This window comes from Acipenser ruthenus, chromosome 2 (genome assembly GCF_902713425.1).
Source record: "Acipenser ruthenus chromosome 2, fAciRut3.2 maternal haplotype, whole genome shotgun sequence".
In the NCBI taxonomy this organism is placed as follows: domain Eukaryota; kingdom Metazoa; phylum Chordata; class Actinopteri; order Acipenseriformes; family Acipenseridae; genus Acipenser; species Acipenser ruthenus.
This window is the reverse complement of record NC_081190.1, coordinates 42568474-42590775: the sequence shown is the minus strand read 5'-3', so window position 1 is coordinate 42590775 and position 22302 is coordinate 42568474. Positions and strand designations below refer to the sequence as shown.

Sequence of the window (22302 nt, the reverse complement as noted above, 5' to 3'; positions counted from 1 at the left end):
TGTCAAGCTTTTACTACAGTAAAGTGCTGCCTTTTTATTGAAATCTATGTGAATGGCAAGGTAATGAGGTGAAAACTTCTGATTGGTGGATTAGTAAGAGCGATTCCTACAGTAATAAGCAGTGCGTTTGTTATTTAAACCTATGTGAATGGCACATATAGAGATCCAAACAGCTGGGTTTGCCTGAAATATAAGGCATGCTTAACATGGTATAAACGATGCCTTTGTTATTGAAATCAATGGGAATGGCAAATGCTATTTGTCTGATATAAAAGGCTGCCCGAAATAAATAACTCTGCACCGTGTAAATGATGGATACTGTGTATATGTAGATAGATAGATAGATAGATATTAGGGCTGTCAAAGGATTTTAAAAAAATTAATCAGGATTAATCTTGCGATTTTCAAAAACATAAAATAATAATAATCTTAGTTAATCCTCAGTTTTAATTGCATATTAAATTGATACAATTACTATATCCATCTAATTTAAATGTGTTTTATTACTGATGTTGTTGTTTATTATTATTATTATTGTTGTTGTTATCCTTAACTGTAAATAAAATAGTTTAAAATGTATTTATTTATGTACAGATGAACCCGTTTTATATCCCCTCGCTTAATATCATACCCTGTCAATTATCATGATTTAAAAAAAAAAAAAAAAACTCACCATAGATTCTTTGAGAAATTACCTCTCTTAATATCATCTCACAAACCCACTTATTGTCACATTTTGTGCAGCCTGTCAAATGCTGCGTGGGCGGTCTTAACGGGATACAGTTCAGTTACAAAACACCAAAGTCGCCACAGTTTTCTTCTTTAACATAGTCAGTCTCATACAAATGCACAAAAAAAAAAAAAAAAAAAAAAAAAAAACAGGTTCAATGCCTAATTGATAGTTCTCATCAGTCGACAATTCTTGCATTTTTTAGAAAATGACACAAACTGTTTCGTTCCAATTAATGATATATAAAACGTATTTGTATTTGGAGTAAACTATATGCATTTGTTTAAATGTAAAGAAAGACTAAATGTACAGTATTAAAACACTGCTTTTAATTCACCATTGTTTTTTTGGGTTTTTTTTTTTTCTCGCACTTTAATGTGCTGTCATAGGCAAACGTTAAACCAGGTTTATGTCATGACCCGCTTTATATCACAAATGATGCCTGCACGGAAATCACGATACAAAGCGGGTTCATCTGTATTTATTTAAGCAGGAAATGTACCCATTGAGACCGTCACTTAAAATTTACTAGGGGCAGTAATTTAGAAATTACAAATACAACCAACACATAAACCGTGCGGTTCAAGCTTGATCAGCAGCATACAGAGATCAGAAAACAGAATAAATACGGCATATATTTATAAATGTGATTGTGGACTGAAATAAATTAGTTTTGAAATAAAACTATAAATATGTAGTTTGTATTACTTTGTATTTAATCACATCCTGATGTAACTATCACTATTTAATCATATCCTGATGTAACTATCACTATTATCTGCTGTATTATTGAATTGTGGTTTGTCACACTTGTACCTTGCTTGAACAAAAGTTATTGTATTACTTGTAATGTATTTGCTTACGATTGTAAGTCGCCCTGGATAAGGGCGTCTGCTAAGAAATAAATAATAATAATAATAATAATAATAATAATAATAATGTAGCTACAGTAAGCATAACTGCATAACCTGCAAACTAACAAGAAAAATTGGTAGGCTTTATATACTACACGTGCAAAAAAAAAAAAAAAAGAAAACCGCAACACAGCCTACTCCTTTTAAAATAAATAAATAAATTTAAGTCTTATTATCATACTTAGCTTGATCGAAACTGGTGGGTTGAATTTGTTGCTGTATTGTATTGTCTGTAGCAGGATAGCTGCTAGTGTATTGTGAGAAGTGAAGGCGTGTTCAGCACGCAGCAGACTAGATGTGCTCGTGTATGATGACTAACTTTGACAGTAGACAAGTAAGCATCTTTCTGTCCAGTGAGCCATCAGAACATTAAAAAACTCCCATTTCATTTTTAGTGCTTGGTTCCATTTACACAGTTCAGTGACTAACTTCCTATTTAAACAATAACTGCACTCCGACACTTACTCCAGTGTTGCCGCGGCCGGGATTGAAGTACGGTGTGCTGAAAGGCTCAAGACACAGCAATGCGATTAACAAGCGTTAAAATAATTAATCTCTAAAAAAATGAACGCGTTAATCTCAGAAGTTAACTGTGATTTAATTGACAGTCCTGTATTTTTAAAATATATATATATATATATATATATATATATATATATATATATATATATATATATATATATATATATATGTATTAGATGGGCTTTAGTGAGTTACAGGAAAATAATTCCATGTAGGGTTTCTGTGACATCATAAATTACGAGACCGAAGAGGCCCATCTATTTTTTATAATACATGGATACCCTTGTGGTGCTAATATTAAAGAAGACGAGGTTCAGCAGTACAGTTGGATTTCTTTAAACATAGTGTTTCAGTGCTGTACAGATGTTCTATGTTGTTATCCGTTAGTGCTTCAGCTTTATTTGGATGATTGCCTTTACCTTGTTTTAATTTCCTGTTCCTCTCCAGATTCTCCGAGATACAAATGTACCAGCTTTACATGATTTTTTTTTTTTAACGTATTCTCATTTTGTTGATCATTAATGAACATTGCTGTACTGTGGGTGTTGTCGAGTGATTGAAAACAAGACATTTTGTGTTTTGAATTGAAAGTGATGGTCTCAAGAAGTCGAATGGGTCAAAGTTCAAGTATATTTTCAAGTATATAGAGGAATTATCACTTTGACGTCACTACTGTGGTATTATGCCTTTTTTTCAAATGGCTCAGGATGCAAATATAGCCTTCATCCATGTATTTTGTGTATGTATGTATGTATGTATGTATGTATGTGTGTATATATATATATATATATATATATATATATATATATATATATATATATATATATATATATATATATATATATATATATATATACACACACACACAGTGGTTTGCAGAAGTATTCACCCCCTGTAAAGTTTTCACATTTTGTTGAATTACAAATAATGTATGCACAGTTTTTCAAACAAACTTTTTTTATTCAAAGTTGTATTAGTTAAATTGAACACTGTTATATGAGGAGGAGGTTAAAGGTCAGCAAAACTTGCAATGAAAATGTACAAAATTAAATTTACTGGTATTCGGCCCCTTAAGTATTCGGCCCCTCAAGTCTTTACTTGTAGAAACACAGTTTGCAGCAATTACTGCTAGAAGTCTTTTTGGATAGGTCTCTACTAGCTTTGCACAGTAGGATAGTGAAATTTTTGCTCATTCTTCACGGGAAAATTACTCTAGTTCTGATAAGTTTTGTTGGGGAACGTTGATGGATTGCAATCTTAAAGTCTCGCCATAAATTTGATTGGATTCAAGTCAGGACTTTGACTGGACCACTCAAGAACATTAATTATCTTCTTGTTCAACCACTCCAGTGTGGCTTTGGCTTTTTGCTTTGGGTCATTGTCCTGCTGAAATGTGAATTTCCTCCCCAGTTTGAGTCTTGGCTTTCCTCAAGGATTCACCTGTACTTTGCATCATCCGTATAGTCGTTTAAAAAAGTATAATAAGTTTGTTGCCACCTGAGTCAAAAAGAAGTCCATGAGTCCCGTAGCAGCACGCAGTAAATGGATCAGCTTTTCTGTTTGTTTCTAATGGATGCAATACCTGCCCCTTCTTTTAACCTGTTTCATTCTTGGTGTTGCAGACAGCGGCAGAGTTAAGAGAAGCTGGTGAGACCAAACCATGATTTTTCACTCAGTGACTAACTGCTTTTTGTTTGTTTTTTGCTGGGTTACAATGCTGGTATTTTCCACTGGCCAAGGATTATATTATCGCGGTTAAACGAGCGCCCCATATAAAAGTCTCAGAAGGTTTTGTTTTCTTTTATTGTTTGCCGGTTTTATTGTTTGCCTGTTAGTTGGCTTGGATCTGGACTTGAGACCTGAATTTTTCAGACCTTTTTTGGAAAGACTTTTTTATTCTGTGCTTTTGCCAAAGGACTTAGGTTTTTGGAACACAGGACTCCAAAACAGTAACAAATGCATGATCTGTTGCTTGTGTGTGAATTGCAAGTAATTCTGTAATGTGAATTGTCTAAAAGGAAACAAAATCTGAAATATTTATTTGAATATATTTTATTGTTTTTCTTTTGCACTGCTTTAATTGTACAGGTTGTTCCAGGTTTTGTGGTTAGAGAATACATAGCATAAATATGTCTGGTTTTAATGTTTTGTTGTGGTGTTTGGAACTGGGAACAATATTTATTAATTACATTTACATTTTAATTACATTGTATGCTATCTGTATTTATGTGAACTCTGCACATTTGAAAATACACCATTTTGTTATAGTTCCACCTGACTTACCCTGTAATTTTCTTGGCTCCGTCACTCAATCCTGATACCCTGGGTATTTACATTATTTCAGGGAAGTTATATTAATTTTCAGTCACTAATAGCTTTGCTGTAGACTTTGCGTTCGGATTGCTGATCATTATAAATCTCTATCACTTTTCTTTTGTTAATAGAGCCTATTCGTTTCATGTGAGTGCGGACGGCCAGATGCAGCCTGTGCCCTTCCCTCCTGATGCTCTGATTGGTCCGGGGATCCCTCGGCACGCCCGTCAGATCAACACTTTGAGTCACGGAGAGGTGGTGTGTGCAGTTACCATCAGCAATCCCACTAGACACGTGTATACTGGTGGCAAGGGCTGTGTGAAGGTCTGGGACATCAGTCACCCTGGCAACAAGAGCCCAGTGTCTCAGCTGGACTGTCTGGTAAGACCTTGATAAGTGCCATACTGATGTTTTTAGATGCCAGTTTTACATTTAGCAAAACCTTGCCTCCCTTTATTGTATGCAGCGTCATTCTTTTTTTCAAAAGTCTTTCCTGGGATGTGGAAAGTAGAAAGATGATGCAGGTTATAGAATTTCAGATACATTATAAAAGCTGAGGATGGGGTGTTATACATAAACAATGGTCACAGCTGAGAGAATTTGAGACTTCCGTGACTGAATGAGCTGTGTTAGTTCCTCAATATACCATAGTATAAATGCAAAGCCATACTTTCATTGTTGTGCAGTTTTGTTTCTCTGAAATGTAATTTGTAAAACATGTATATAATAGATTAAAGTGAATCACTGACTGATAGTTAAAATATTTTTATGTTCATAATATATGGAGCTGCTGATTAAACATTGATTATAAAAATGTACCATTTATGTTTATTGTTCTAAGGTATATAGTACCAGGGTGCTAATCATCAAAATGAAAATTTAATTTATGGACATTCTGTGACAAATAATCCAACAGGTAACACCCTACCCCCTCCGATTTACACCAAACGGTACTCAGGGTTGTTCATGGCAAACAAAAAACACAATGTATGTTTTCAGCCTGATTGGGTCAAAATGTGGTTGATTTATCCAAGGAGACTTACAGGTGTTACAGCGTTACAATGCAAAATGTATTTTTAAATATAGTATAGTTTACAGTAAGTGCAAATACTACTAAAATACCGTATGAAATGGATGCAAGATTACAACAAGTTATATCTACAATAACACATTAATAGTGCAAGGATAGTGCATCAGCTGAGGATCCAGTAACAGTGCGTAGGTCAGGCAAGTCCAGTGCATAGTAGGAGGGGTTGAACAAGAGATCTACAAGTGCAGTCTAAACAGGTGGAAGGCAGTGAGAGACAAAACTTTCCCAAAGTTCTCCGGTAGCTGGTTCCACCGCAGGAGGGGCTAGGGAAGAAAAGGAGCGGGCATGGGAGGATGGAGTGAGAATTTCAGATAAACGTTGCTAAGAAAGAAGTGGCATGTGCCTGTCTGGGAAGAGATGTGTTGAGAGAAGGAGAGGGAGGGTCAGGAGTAATGAGATGGAGATGGAGAGTCATAGTCAAGGGAGACAGATGGAGAGGTCAGAGGAGGTCAGATTTAGAGAAGTTGAGTTGGAGGTGGTGTGAAAGCGTCCAAGGTGGGGGTCGAAGGAGGGAAAGGAGAGGAAGATCTGGGCATCATCAGCATAAGGGTGGTAGGAGAAGCCAAACGAGGAGATGAGAGTGGGGTGTAGTGAGAACAGGAAGGGTCCCAGCACAGATCATTGAGGTACACCTGTAGGGAGGGGGCTAGGAGAAGAGAGAGCCACACCAGGAAACCTGGAAGGAATGGTTAGAGATAGGAGGAAAAAGGGCAGTGCCTGAGTTCCCCAGGTCAAAGAGAGAGGAGAGGAGAATAGCATGATCAACAGTGTCAAAGGCAGAGGAGAGGTCAAGGAAAATTAGAATGGAGAGGAGAGAGTCAAATATAGTTGGAAAATCTAAATAGTTTATTTTTGACATGCACCCCACAGGCCGTTCATGTCAACAGTGACGAACCCCTGTAGAACATGTCTCCCTTCGTTTACATGGTTAGAGTTTTGCCTTGGCCTCTGCTTTGTGTGATAATTAAGGTAAATGCCTTGCTGTGCAGAGAATGTAGAAAATGTTTAAACACTTCCCTAATGTTGTGTTTTTTTATGGCATTAATCCACTCTATCATTGTCATTTAATATAAATGCCTCATTAAGACAAGGAGGGAAAACAATACTTTCATGGATTCATGCACGCATGTTAATAGTGTTTTTCTTTCCTCATGAGTAATCTGTTGATGGCTCCTGTCTCCACAGAACAGAGATAACTACATCCGTTCCTGCAGATTACTCCCCGACGGGCGCACCCTGATTGTCGGCGGGGAGGCCAGCACGTTATCCATTTGGGACCTGGCGGCTCCCACCCCACGCATTAAGGCCGAGTTGACGTCCTCGGCTCCCGCCTGCTATGCTCTGGCCATCAGTCCTGACTCCAAGGTCTGCTTCTCCTGCTGCAGTGACGGCAACATCGCAGTCTGGGACCTGCACAACCAGACACTAGTCAGGTGAGACCCTCTACATCATTAAGAATGGGAGCTATTTTGTCACACTTGATAAGATGGTAACTCCTTCACATGTTTAAATTATGAGGTTGGGACTACTACATGCTTGCCCTAATGCTGGTTTAACCCTTTATGCTCCTGTGTACTACATACCCATATTCACTATAGAGATAAACTTTTTTTTTTTTTCATGAAAACAAAAATGCTGCTAATAATGATAACAATAATAATCAGTAAACCGTAATTATCAAATAAAAATCAAACATCAAAACGTGTGCCATTATCAACTTGCTCTGTGCCATTTATTGAAATGTTCAATACAACAGAACCCGGGGTTACCATCGCAACCACTGCACATTTTTCTTTAGTCTTTTCTTTTGTTTTCATTTTTGTAGCAGACCTTGTACCTTTTTTACAGTCTGTGCTTCCCTTGTGTTGGAGGGATAGTCACAAATGCGTGTACACAGCTACTTTGCGCAGGCATTGTGATGGATCTGGCTGCCACATTGCCTGTACCCAGTGCTGTGTTTTGATAGTATTTTGTCACAGCACTGCCATTTCAAACCAAACAGCTTCCCGTTTGCAGCTGGCTTACCTGTAAAGTAGCTGTATGCTCTTCTGTTTGTACAGTTTGTACTGTTCTTGGCTCCACATCCTCTTCATCATCATCGCTGAGTGATAAGTCAGCATCACTGTCGCTGGTATCAATCCTCCGAACCAACTTCACTCCTGTTGCTCATTATAGAAAGACCACGTATGTTGCCATGTTTAGCTTTCGCTAAAAACTATATAAACGACAACTAAACAAGTAAAACTAATAATAAAACAAAAAATAATAATTTTAAACACTTATATATATATATATATACTTGTAAAAGTTGAATGGCTTCCCACAATATATCTGTCTTCTAAACGCCCACAGCTAGATTGGAATCACTACATGACACGCAATTTGACACAAATGTCACCTGACCCTCCCCCGACCTTTCATTGCACATTCCACAGTACTATCACTGCCTTAGAGAATGAAATCTGAAACGCTAGACTGAGAAACCGATCATAGAATAGAATGGGAAACTTGATGTACGCAGGTACGGCATGGTACTGTAAATGGGTTTTCATTTGACGTACGTGTGTACGTCATGGTGTTGAAGTGGGTAATGGCCCGTCAAACTGGGAAGCACCTTTTAAGTCTTAATAGGCCTCTATTGTCCTTTAGAAAGAATATATTTGTTTACTATCCTTTTTAAAAATAAATATGGTGGTGCCTTCTTGGGTTACAATACTGTAGATGGCTCATCCTTCTATTTATATATTTTTTTTACATCACCACTTCTCCATTTAAAGAATAATGAAGTTAATGTGCTATTGATCTCTGATCTTTTTACTCAAAGGAGATGCACATTTTTTGTAGTTTTATATTTCCTGAAATGTTGTTTTCTTTTATTGTGATCAGGCAATTCCAGGGCCACACGGATGGAGCTAGCTGTATTGATATTTCCAATGATGGCACCAAGCTGTGGACGGGAGGCTTGGACAACACAGTCAGGTCCTGGGACCTCCGAGAAGGAAGGCAGCTACAGCAACATGACTTCACTTCCCAGGTACATGTACCAAGTAACCTGAGCTGTTCATTCAGTTTCTATATACCTAGGGCTTGAAGTTTTCGGTTTTAAACGATAACCAAATAAACACCATTCAAGACCAATTTTTCGAAAATACTTTTTTTTTTTTTTTTTAAACTGTTAAACCTGGGATTCAACAATATTTTGAATAATGTCAATCATTCACTACTACTCTTTCTACATAAATAAAATGTCTTTCAGAAGGCGGGCAGTGTGCTACTGACCAATCAGCAATTTTTGTGGACCTACGTATAATAAATAACCTGGGCTAAAAAAAAAAAAAAAACTCTGTAGTGTTTTAAGAATTTCTTTCTTGTTTAGGACCAATAAATTCAGAACCAGTAATTATTTTAAAGTTAGGTTAACATTTATATTTACAAAATTTATAATAAATTAAAAATACTGTTAAAAGGCTAGTAAGTCAATTGGTTAAACTCTTCAGTTGGCATTAAGCTTGCATTGCAGCCATGTATTAGTGTTTGCAATCTAATTGTTTGTATAAGTTATTGCAGGGTCTTGTATTCAGTAAGCTTTAGTGATAAACCATGAAGTGAGTTGAGTTGAAAGCAATGTGTATAACGTGTGAGCTGCAGTAAAACTGTAACACTGCAATCTGTCTGCATCCAGCTAGATTATTCAAGAGTTATTTCTTCACCACATCTGAACCCCAACATTGCAGTGTGATAGATATGCGGGTGGTAATAGGGAGTAAAACTAAATCTGTTACTTCTCACAATTCTCAGTTTATATTGCCTGTAAGTTAACCTTTATATATGTATTACTGAAACGTATGTGTAATTTATTGTAGAAACTGAAAATTGATGCATTTGAGTGTTTATTTAATAACCCGAAAATAACCAATTTTGCCAAATAATAATAAAAAAACACCCCCGAACAACAAAAAAATAAAAACTGAAAAATTCAAGCCTTACTTATACTTCTATACCCTGAACATCTCTGTCATCATTAACCTTTGGTAACCTTTTTTTCTGCACAATGGAGATCCCATCCATTAACAGTAGAGTAAAATTTAAATTCACTAACAATGTTAGACAATTTTAAAGATAAATCAATATTGGCCCAGATGTAAGGTCTTTTTTCAGGTAGCTGGTGAAATTATCTCTTTTCTCCTACCTAACGCAAAATGCACTTTACATGCTTGTTGTTAGTTATATGGCGGCTGTTGACATTAAGCGACAGTGATGACGTGTACATATGTATGAACGTAACTGATACTAGGATTTAGGGGTCTATTGCCATGGTAACATAGAATGAATATATATATATATATATATATATATATATATATATATATATATATATATATATATATATATATATATGTGTATATAAGATTTTGCTCAAAGATATACAGATGCCTCGGGGTGTTGTGAGGCACGAGACAAAGTCGAGTGCCTCCAACCCTGAGAAGCCTGTATATTCGACGTATACGGATACCCTGTCGGGCCTTGTTGCATTTATAATCCAGGTCAAACAGTGGATTTGAAAAGAAAAAAAAAAAAAGCAGAAGTAATTTTTAGGGCAAGGAATTTTGTTTTTTTATTAAATATCATACGCCAATAAAGGGACCCCAAAAGTAGTCCCATTTATAACTTTAAACTAAACACTAAGTTGAGCTGAGTAAATTGATTTAACAAACATGCAAAAGTAAGTAAATATTTATTTTTGTTGAATTGAAAAGATCCACCAGGAGGCGGAGTTGAGACACCACTGAATTCATTTTTTTTGTGCGAGTGCATGAACGGGAGTAAAACTAATAATAAGGACGTCTCGATTTCAGTAAATTTTCAAGGTCTGCGTCGGAGACAGGTGGATAATGTGCAGAAGTGTCTTTTTTCTGTAGCGTTTACAAACCGCTAAATAGACATTATTTGAAGTGAAAAAGTCAGGGTGAGTGAGTATATTGACAGATTCCCCAGTTTTGTTTTCAGCGGTTTATTCCAGCTCAGAGACTAATTTAGCTTGAAATGTTATATTCAGACATTTCTTACATTTCCATAGAAATCCCTTAGTATTTTATAAAGATTTTCATAAGATGCGCATTTTCCACAGTTGAGTATTTGTTTTTGTTTCCTGAAAGATAGGATTGTTTTTTTTTGGTATTTTTCTGTTTTACTGTCTTCCAGTTCATTTAATTGTTCATCGAAATTGGCATGTCTACTTAATTTATGGATTTTTTATTGCTGTTAATTGGTCACCTCAGTTTTATAGTTACTGTAAAGGATCAAAAAGACGACCTTTAGTTCGCACACAAACAAACTCGGTCCCTTTTGCTCGCAGATATAAGTGTGAATAGCATGCACATTGATACATTGTTTCAAACTAAATGAACCAGGCCGAGCCCATTTTGATTTAATTGAAACATGCAAAAGTAAGTAAATATACAGGGTGATTAGAAAGTAAGTTTACCACATGAGCTGTGGTGCGTTGATGTGGTAAACTTGCTTTCTAATCACCCTGTATTAATTTTTGATGACTTGAATTTTACATTGCCATTGAAAAGATCCACCAGGAAGCAGAGTTGGGATGGCACTGAATTCATTTTTTTTTTCTGTGAGTACAATGTGCTGCATACGACATGCCTTTTAAACCCGGGATAATTCTGGTTGCTCTTCTTTGCACTCTTTCTAGAGCAGCAATATCCTTTTTGTAATGAGGTGACCAGAACTGAACACAATATTCTAGGTGAGGTCTTACTTATGCATTGTAAAGTTTCTCTATTAAATGTAATTTGCCATGTGCCCAGTTCTGAATGCTGTCTAGATCATTTTGAATGGCCTTTGCTGCTGCAACAGTGTTTGCCATTTCTCCTATTTTTGTGTCGTCTGCAAATTTAACAAGTTTGCTTACTATACCAGAATCTAAATCATTAATGTAGATTAGGAATAGCAGAGGACCTAATACTGATCCCTGTGGTACACCACTGGTTACCTCGCTCCATTTTGAGGTTTCTCCTCTAATCAGTACTTTCTGTTTTCTACATGTTAACCACTCCCTAATCCATGTGCATGCATTTCCTTGAATCCCTACTGTGTTCAGTTTGAGAATTCATCTTTTATGCGGGACTTTGTTAAAAGCTTTCTGGAAATCTAAATAAACCATGTCGTATGCTTTGCAATTATCCATTGTTAATGTTGCATCCTCAAAAAAGTCAAGCAGTTTAGTTAGACACAATCTCCCTTTCCTAAAACCATGCTGACTGTCTCCCAGGATATTGTTACCATATAGGTAATTTTCCATTTTGGATCTTATTGTGGTTTCCATAAGTTTACATATAATAGAAGTCAGGCTTATTGGTCTGTAGTTTCCCGGTTCGGTTTTGTTTCCCTTTTTGTGGATTGGTATTACGTTTGCAATTCTCCAGTCTGTCGGTATAACCCGTGTCAAGAGACTGTTGCATGATATTGATTAGCGGTTTGTAAATAACTTCTTTCATTTCTTTGAGTACTATTGGGAAGATCTCATCTGGCCCAGGGGATTTGTTTATTTTAAGAGCACCTAGTCCCTTTAATACTTCTGCCTCTGTTATGCTAAAGTTATTTAAAACTGGATAGGAACAGGTCTGCATGTCTACTTACTACTTTTGTGTTTTTTTTGCTTGTAATTGGTCACTCAGTTTTCTAGTTACTGTACATCTCTAACTGTAAACAAGATAACTACCGTTACTTTAAATTCTGTGAGGCAGCACAGTGATTTAGAATATATGACAAAACTCCAACTGTTCGTATCCATCCCATATACTGGAACCTTGCTCGACAAATCAGTTATAATGTCTGGGTTAATAAAACACAGTAGGGACTAACTTAAAAGGCTTACCTGGCTGGTAGCACTACCAAAAAAAAAAAAAAAAAAAAACTTGACATGGTCCAGGAAGTTAATTTGAATATTAATTATTTAAACACATAATCCATAAGTTTGTTTATTTTCTTTTTTAATGATAAATTACTTGGCAGTTAATTTGCTGAGCACACTGCTAGAGTTTTTTTAAATAAAAAAAAATGTGAATAGAATAGCAAAATCAAGATGATTTAGCAGTTTAACTTTTTCTGTCCAGGACAAACAATTAGGGAAGCGCACTTTTCCCGGGACACATGGTAACCCCAGTACAAAGTCTTAATTTTATTGTTCACCTTTTTTTTCTTAATTATTAAAGTTTTGACAGTTTTAACAGTAAGAAACAAACACTAAAAAACACAATATATTTTCTGTCTAAAAGAACAAATAACAAGATGACATAGCAATAAAATCTACATAGCCTGGAATGGAAAAGTAAAACACGCAACTGTACACAGGTTACATGAAAAGGACCCAGTCCTTCAGTCCGCTCCGATCCAAGACATACCCAGTGCCCATGTTTTCCAGTTCTCCACAGAGAACTACTGTACAACGTAGAGTTTGAGCCCACCAAAATTCTGAAGCTTGCACTGAAGACAACTGTATTACCTGCATGATTGAGCTGCCCGTGTCAGACGGGCAGACAGGCATCCCGCGGGCTCAGACAACTGCAAACCTGAGGGTCCCGACAAATCAAGCGTGCGTAAAGAACATGGGTATCCGTGTCCCTGAGAGCTTTGGGTTCTGTCACATTTGCTTAGCCAAATCTTGATTACTTCTGCATCGATCCATGTATCTGAGCTGAGCTACTGTAGATTTACTGAGGTATACTAATGCATTCAAATTGCCGAATGGTACCTTTTGATTTTATCATTGCAGATATTTTCTTTGGGATACTGCCCTACAGGAGAATGGCTGGCTGTGGGAATGGAGAACAGTAATGTGGAGGTGTTGCACGTCACAAAACCAGACAAATACCAGTTACATCTCCATGAGAGCTGTGTGCTGTCACTCAAATTTGCCCATTGTGGTGAGGATATTTTCAAATGTATTTTAAAAATGTATTCAACTTTTCAGATTTAATGTGAATGTAGGCCCTCTGACTTCACTTATTGTATGTCTTAGATAGAGGGCAGTCTCAAAATGTCATAAAATATCTGCAACATTTTTCCTGGTTCCCTACAAGTGTCAAGTTCTAGTAGAACATAAACCTGTAACGTTAGTCTATACAGCTGTGTGACCATAGCACTGTGTCCTTGTACATTTAAGAGTTGAATGAATCTCCATGTGCATATTAATTTTACTGCTGATTTCATTATCAACTCTTTTTCTCAGCATTGCAATGCCCCTGATGCCATCTTTTCTCCTTTTCAATATTAATTTGCATTTTTCCAAATTATGGATTGCAATTGCTACCCCAGAGACATAGTTATAGGCCTAGAACTAAAACCTTTCCAATTTGATCTGTTGTATTCAGTTTCTTTATTGGGTAATTAATTTTTTTTTTTTTTTCTTCATTGTTTTTACAGGTAAATGGTTTGTGAGCACTGGGAAAGATAACTTGCTGAATGCCTGGAGGACACCATATGGAGCCAGCATATTCCAGGTAGAAACCTTTTAAAACTGCAGGTTACAGAATCTAATAAGTGGGAAGGGTGGGGGCAGAATGTGTGTTGCAATGATTCCATTTAGTGTTTCTGTAGTCACAAGTTAAATTATTTTCCCATTGTAGCTGGTCAAAATGAGAGTAGTTTATGGAGAGACACTTTCTCATCTGGCGCCAGCTAATTTGCAGTTGGAGGGTTTAAGAGATACTGACAGCTGGATGCTGTGAGTCAGGAAAGTTACATCTTGTAAGATTGCTGGGTGACTTTGAATCAGTCTTGTGATCAGCAAACTAATGACAAAGCATTAAAAGAAGTAAGTAGCAGGAATCTTGGATAGGTAAATTCAAGGCTCAAAAATGTTGAAAAGATTATTAGTTTGTCAGACGAAGTTGAAAACACCACTTGCAGTTTGTAGTATGGTCACAATAAAAGCTAACCGTATTAAAAACAAACCAGGGGGCAGGAGGGTTAAATAAAATACCTGCCAAACTTCAAAACTATGGAAAGTAGTTCCTTCGAATTTAAGACCCTTTTTTTAAACTCATTTTTCTTCTCAAAAATGGACTGCATCTTAAAATGGAATATCGTGATGTGTGTAGTGAAATTGCCAACAAAAGACATGACTGCCAGAGAACACAAACAGGAACGTGACTGACTGCCCGAGAAAAGACTCACAAACGTTACTGCCTGATCTCGAATCATCCATGACATACAGGCAGCCTTTTTCAAAGAAGGGAGTCATTGACTCGGAGATTCAGGGCAGGTAATGGGAAAATGTAATAATAAATATTTTATCAGCAGATTGAATAAGATTTGGTCAAATAAGTTGAGGCAGCTCAAAGCTTTACTTGCTACCAGAAACATTTTACTTTTAGCCAATCAGAACACTTTGTTTGAACACTTGACAGACTGGCAATATGTGTATGTAGACAGACCATGGACCCTGTTCTATAAACTAATAAACCCTTTTTAAAAGGTTTCAAGATCTGCAAACTTTAATAAATCAAAGTGGGCTTTAAAAAATGAAATGTTCTTTAAAACGCTTTATGAATAGGGCACTGTTTCTGTAGAACGTATTTTCACAGTGGTACAACCCATTTTCGAACACAAACACTTTTTTTCCCCAAATGTATAGTGTTGATAATGGAAATTCATTTCTTTGTGGTATCTTAACATTAAAAAAAAAATAATTGCTACTGAATGTTATTGTGAACCCATCATATTGGATATTGGATACTCTTGGTTGCTCTTTGTGTCTCCTTGTTTTATTTGTACAAACAATAACTTGATTAAATAAGCAATGTAAGAGTACACCAAAAGTGATGTTTGGAAATGCTGTTTGGTCTGAGTCCTGTTGGAAGAAAGTCAGATGTGTACGTTCCTGATGAATTAGTCAGTAGTTCAGCACTGGTTACATAGAGGGTTTCTGTTTCATATTGTTCCACTGTGAACTGGTCTACAGAGTCGGTCCCAGCAAGAGCCTTCTGCGAGTAAAAAATGTTAGCTGATAGCCGGGGGTTGGTATTTTGAATTTGTGTGGGTCCTGTTTAAAAGATCAAAACAGGGCTGATGCACACATGGCCTTTTTTAATTTAATGGCCCTTTTTATACCAAACTGAGCATAAATGAAGACATTGTAAATTAAGAGGAATGGATTATTACACTTGATGGTTTCTTGACAAGGTTCCATTAAATAAAACAAAACTAACGGCTGTTGCATCCTCTCTAGGTTTTTTTTTTTCTTTGTACAACTTGATTAATATTTAATTTAATTTGCAAAATTTGGCTAGACATTTTAATCCCTATAAATGCAGACTTCAAAAACAGCAATTTTCAGCAGTTATTGAATATAAAAAATAAATGTTAACCATGTGTTGTCTAACTTGTAAAGATTGTGAATTTGTTAACGGCTGTGAATTTGTTAACGGCTGTGTTTGTCTGGTAGAGTGGTGGCATTTCCCTCCAAGGAAAATAGTGACTTGTGTAATTTCTCATGCATTTGAAACCACTTAAGTCTCTGGATCTGCCAAGAATGACAGATAATGCTTTGAACACACTAACGTTATACAGCCTGATTGCCAGCGACCACTGAGAAAATAATCTATTAAATCATTACATTTTGGCAGCATATTGTGGAGGGATAGATTTTAACTCAGCCTGAAAACATCTGTTTCTGTTTGTTCTCCTTGAAGAGATGGAGAAAAAGATGAATCACTGATACATGAATATTTTATTTATTTGTTTATTACTTTTTTTTTTCTCTCATTCCCAGTCGAAGGAATCGTCCTCCGTGCTTAGCTGTGATATCTCTGTGGATGATAAATACATTGTCACAGGCTCCGGGGACAAGAAGGCCACCGTCTATGAAGTTATTTATTAGATGGAGGATCTGAATACAAAGAGGACTCCTACCGAAGCACTTTGTTATATTTGATCTTTAAGACTGACTATGTGAAGCAAAGCTTTGTTGAAAAAAAAAAACTAAAAAAAAACTAAAAAACAGGATCTGCTGCATTGACTTCAATTTATTTTACTACTATATTATGGATGTACAGTAAACTCTTGTGATACCAAATCTTCAGAGCAGAATTAACTGATAGAATGAACCAAGCTTACTTACAATGAACTGAACACATTAACTATGTACAATAGTTTATGCTATTTATTTTTAACAAGATTTTCTAACCAATATTTAAATGAAATTGGATGGAGCTGCTAGGCACGTCTGTTGAAATTAAAGGTATGTCTTATTCTTATTCCTTGTGTAGCAGTAAGCCATGTCCCATGTGTTTTTGTATTTCTTTGGCATCTCATTGGGTTACACATGAGGTAGTGTTCCGCATTTTCGGTTTTTATCTTTAAAAAAAAAAAAAAATCTTTTTCAGAGTTTATTTTAAAATAGTGATAAAATCGGTAATAAATAGTTTTTAATTGAAACACAGGTAAAAATCGGGTGCAAGTCGAGGCCACATTCTCCCATGTTAGCTTGGTACTTTGCGAATAGGTTTGCCACCTCATGACCTCAAAACTACACAAGAACAACACTGTCCAATGCATAATTAATTAAAATAATTACACTTAAAAGTCCACAAGAAAGCAAAAAAAGAGACCGGAGACCGCATTGCAGAAGACAATCATAACTCGTGCTCGGGTCCGTGAATGGCTAGAAATTGCGGTGGGTAACATTTAGCTGTCTAACGTTAGCTAATATAATATTAATCTCTCTAGCTAGAGGAATAAATTATGCAAGGAGATGCCTGCCTAATATCAGCTTCAGGTGATCTCTCTGGAACAAAGAACGATTGAATAGTCTGATTTGATTCTCCTTGTTCGTTATGAGCATGGCCTTCTCCCTCTTCATGCTGTCTAGGTCACAAACTCTACCGTGAGAGATCGAAAATTCTTTTCTGCACACAGTGCACCGGGCTTTGAAAATATTGTCATGAACTTTGTTCACCCATGTAAAATCCTTCTCCCATTCGTCTCTATATTTTTGCATCTGGGTTTTTTTTAATTTTTTTTTAGGTGTTACCGAATTTGCCATTGTGTCCGAAATCGGTCAGCAAGGTTATATGTTTCATAGCTAAATAGCTGACAGCGGCACAAACCACCCAATACGGATTTAGAACTGCCTCGCGCTAGTTGATCCTTTTCGCGCAGTATGTGTAAAGTGAATAATTGTTAATCAAATTAACTACACCTCCCATAATTACCTGTTAAATCTTGAGATGGATCCGATTCCGGTAGGAAGTTGGTGCTTCACCGGAGACGGAGATCTCTGACTTCTCACACTTGAAAAATACATTTGGCTCAGTAGTGCAAAATCCGGAACAAATTGCGTTCCATATCGATTTGAAATGGAACGCAACATTTTATTTACCAGTACGGGACTATTCCGTATTATATACGGAACCGGTGGCAACCTTATTTGCGAACGTTTGTGCTATCGCTGTGCTGACGGAAATAGTATCTACAGAAGGTATGAACATGACATCAGCACAAAACAAGCCAGGTTTATTTGCCTTGAAATTATAAAAATAAAAGAAAATTGACAGAACTGGACGGTGCAAGCCATCGGGAGATGCGTCAAAAATCACACTGGACATTTCTATCAGTGCATGCCATAAGTTTAGCAAAGCATCACCATTTTCTGTCAAATATTTACAGTTAAGATTGGCAGTGTTTTAGCTGATGGACAGTACCGTCGCGCAAAGTCACCAATACACATCTCTCTGCAGTCTGCAGTAAACAGTGGTTGTCCAGCAAAGCATAGCGCTCTGACAAACTCGTTAACACAGTCATTCTGCCCTCTCTTTTTATTAAAGTGCATGTAAAATGATTGAGTGTCTCTCGGTTCACTTTAGTGTTTTAGTTTAATGTGTCGCTTATTTTTCTGTGTTCTTTTATTGTCAGCGCGAACATGTACCTCAATACAGCAGTATTTGCAGCGCTGTACATCCTCTGCCTCATCTGACCCACTTGTTTTGCATACTTCGAAACATTTGTTTTCTTTTGAGTATACATAAACTGATTTACGTTTTCTCCCAATTCTTCATCCACTAAAAATATCATATTTTCGTGCAAGTATTTCAATTATTTTTTGATCAAGCTAGTAGTTACCACGCTGAGCAATTGTCACAATAATCAAACTTTGATTGGCCAACATAATCAGGAGATAATGTGTTTGTGAAGTGACAGAGAACCACGTTTGAACGTTATTTGATCCTCTGTTGTCTAAACGTCTGCTGTATCCTAGGATACAGTGTAGGGCTGCTTATTACAATGTCGGAGTCAAAATAAAATAAAACAACATTTTAATCAAATTATTGTGTATTTCCTAGAAAATAGTACCAGGAAAATATTGAATAATAGACAAAAATCAGTAAAAACGTCCTGTTAAAAATAAATAAATAAATAGTGGAACACTACTCATGAGTAAATGTAAATTAGTAAACTACTCATGAGTAAACTCATGAGTAAATCTGATTGTTAACACTATCTTTTTTTTTTTTTTTTTTTTTTTTTTGCAGAAGGATGAAATTGTCTCTAGACTTGGGCAGGAAGTTCTGTTCTCTTGCAAAAGCCAAATATTTTTAGAACATTCATTTGGAATTGAATGCTTTTGGATTACATTCCAATTACTAAGGATCGTGTACAAGTGAGTTGCAGTGGAGGAGGAAAAGAATGCGGATGAATTAGTTTTGATTCATCGTACTGATGCCCATGGAACTGAGACAATTACCCAGCACCCTGAAATGTTTTCTAGCCACAGAGATACAGCAGTCAATGGGAATTAGCAAGATTATTGTTGGTGTCCCCCAGATGTGGATTGATGTCTAATTTCACGGTACCTGCTTCAAAAATCCTACCAACAGACACTACTTTGTGTGACAGCTAAATGTAAATAACACTTTAGGACAGTTTTCGCGTTGAATGCTTAAAATAACCAATTCTGTGGATCTGCTGATGTACAGTGCCTTTGCTGCTATAGATCAAACCTTTAATATAGGTAATATATTGTATTGGTTTAGATGTACTCCATTTGGTATTAGAGTATAGAGACACAATATCCAGTTTACAATAGACTGTCTACTTGAGTTCTGGAAGTGGTAGCCAACTTTGTTCTGAGTTCTTTGTGTTTTGTGTCATGACCAGTTTCAGAATACTGCAGTGTTAAAGGGTTTTGATACTAAAACTTGTGATTTGTATATATTTCTGTCAGCAATTTTCGTACAGATAATAGTGTGCAGTCAGATGTGAAACAGGACTGCAGATAACACGTTTTGCAGGTTGTACAATTTCAGATTTCTTGTTTTGGAAGAAATTCAAAGTGAACTAAAGGTTTCACACTTTTTCTTTCTTCAGTGGAAACATGTTAAATAACTTTACAGCAGCAGCTGTAGGCATGGGGACCTGGGCCAGAGATGAGTCATTTTTGTATTTTTTATTGATCCATAGTAATACATGATTACACATTTTAAAGTAATACAAATACAATCCTAACGTATACATATGAGTAGCTGTTCGTTTGTGGATCTGTCATGTAAAATTACTTTTATACATCCACTCCAGCTCAACACATTGATTTGTATCCTTTCTTGGCCAAGTTTCCGATGTATATAAAATACAGTAACATAGCTTGCAGCAAATGAGTAATTGTTTTCACTCTAAGGAAATGTGTATTCTTCCAAATTAGATGCATCATCCCATTATATTTTAATATAACTATTTGGGTATTTGAAGTTTGTTTAACAGCAAAATAGCTGTGAAGACAACCAGTCCTTTTTTTAAATGTGCTTTTTCTGTCATATAAAGGAGAAGGGCATGGCTCCAATAAAACAGTGTATGTCTCCCCGCTGAATATATGGGAACCTTGTTTTATATTCTGTCTCTGCCTGCCTTATTTAAAATGTTAACAATATTCAGTTTAACAATCCATTGGAAAATGTAAAGTGAACACTTTATTTTAATTTGTTTTTAACCTGCATTCCTGGGACTGGATGCCATTCTGCTTTTTATAAGGTAAATTCAATTATTATTGGCCAAAAATAAGTATATTAAAAATAATTAAACCTGTTAACTGTACAGATTGAGTAAAACAAAAAAAAAAAAGTATTGTCATATTTTGCAATGCCTTTTAAGTAATGTTACTTAGAAACGGTTTCTGCAAATGCCCAACAGTCTGTCCATCTAATGTACAAAGCACCCCATTGCCCATTTTTTTATTGTAATATTTTGATTGGTTTGTCTAACATTTTTAGATTAGAGGATGCTTTGTATCATCACCATTTATTTAGGTAACTTTATTTTGCGAGAACACAAATTGACAAGTAGGGGTTGCTTTGGTACTGGATAGTTGTTCTAGGTACTATTTTATACAAACAGTGAAACATTTATGCTGTAAAAAATGAAAAACTACCTGTTGCTAGGTGTTAGTGTTTCTTTAATACAAAATGTGTCTGTCTAAGTTTTATTAAAAAACCTCTATGGCGTTGCATTGAGTGTTTTATAATTTCAGGTATCCTGTGGTTTTCATTTCTTATTTCACATATTTTTTACACTTCTTTGGTCAGTTCACTAGGAAGGTGAATTTGTCCCCACCCAATTAAAAACCTCTCATGTCATTAACCACCCTAATGCTTCCCTAGTGACTGACATGCTTTGAAGCCAGTGACTTTGAAAGTGAAACAGTACACTTTTCTTTAACCTAGTATGGTAGCAGATATAAATGTTTTTATGAAAATGTATGAACGGTAAATCGTATCAATGTAACACTTCCATTTTGGAAATGTAAGCTAGAGTGGTCTACTTTTTCATGATACTGATAGCTCTGTATTTTGCATATTTGCCAACTGATAACAGGGAGCTGTTGTGACTTTTACATACAGGCATGTCTGCATAGAAAAAGCTTCAGGCTGTTTACAAGTATCTACATTTAGCAGGCATTTCCAACCCTTGTGTGGCAGTTTTTAGCTTAATGATAGAAAACTATTACTGTGTGTCTGCAATATCAGATGAAACCTGGACGTGAACTTGAGGCAGACCATGTTGACAAGCTCTTAAATAATACACCTGCAATGTCTGTTTCTTGAACCAAAAGGAACTGAACATGACCCATGGGATTTTCCCTTTCCTTCCGGTATTTTGAAGTTACAACATTTCAACCTCGCAGTTAAAAGGAAAAAAATGTCAAAACCACATGATTTCAGCTTCTGGTAAATGATTTTCTGTCTAGGTTACAAGAAAACGTGATTATAGGTTTTTTAAAGCAGGTTAGGTAGTCAGACTTCTACAGTGCAATAGGAAGTATACTGTGTCATAACTATGCACTGTGTGGTGAGCTTTTTTTGCACTTCAGGTTTTAGCTTTTATTATTATTATTTATTAGCAGACGCCCTTGTCCAGGGCGACTTACAATTGTCACAAGATATCACATAATTTTTTACACATTATTTTTTTACATAAAATTACCCATTTATACAGTTGGGTTTTTACTGGAGCAATCTAGGTAAAGTACCTTGCTCAAGGGTACAGCAGCAGTGTCCCCCACCTGGGATTGAACCCACGACCCTCCGGTCAAGAGTCCAGAGCCCTAACCACTACTCCACACTGCTGCCCTGGAAAGACAACATACTGTACGGGTTACTCAACAGTAACTGGACCAGTTCAAGGACATCTGGGGAAAAGTGTATGATTTAGAGAAATGAAATTAAGCA

At 36.2% G+C, this 22302-nt stretch overlaps 1 protein-coding gene across 2 annotated transcripts in view; it reads left to right on the top strand.

Moving 5' to 3' along the window:
* LOC117409426 (transducin-like enhancer protein 4) overlaps positions 1-21100 on the top strand; it is a 107017-nt gene extending 85917 nt beyond the window's left edge. For both annotated transcript variants that reach the window (XM_034015452.3, XM_034015451.3), the window contains exons 15-21: positions 4611-4860; positions 6755-7002; positions 8456-8603; positions 13359-13509; positions 14009-14085; positions 16359-16826; positions 19117-21100. In XM_034015452.3, the coding sequence (XP_033871343.1) occupies positions 4611-4860; positions 6755-7002; positions 8456-8603; positions 13359-13509; positions 14009-14085; positions 16359-16466 (982 nt within the window). In that variant the 3' untranslated portion in view covers positions 16467-16826; positions 19117-21100. The remainder of the gene's footprint in view (positions 1-4610; positions 4861-6754; positions 7003-8455; positions 8604-13358; positions 13510-14008; positions 14086-16358; positions 16827-19116) is intronic.
* The last annotated feature ends 1202 nt before the right edge of the window (positions 21101-22302 follow it).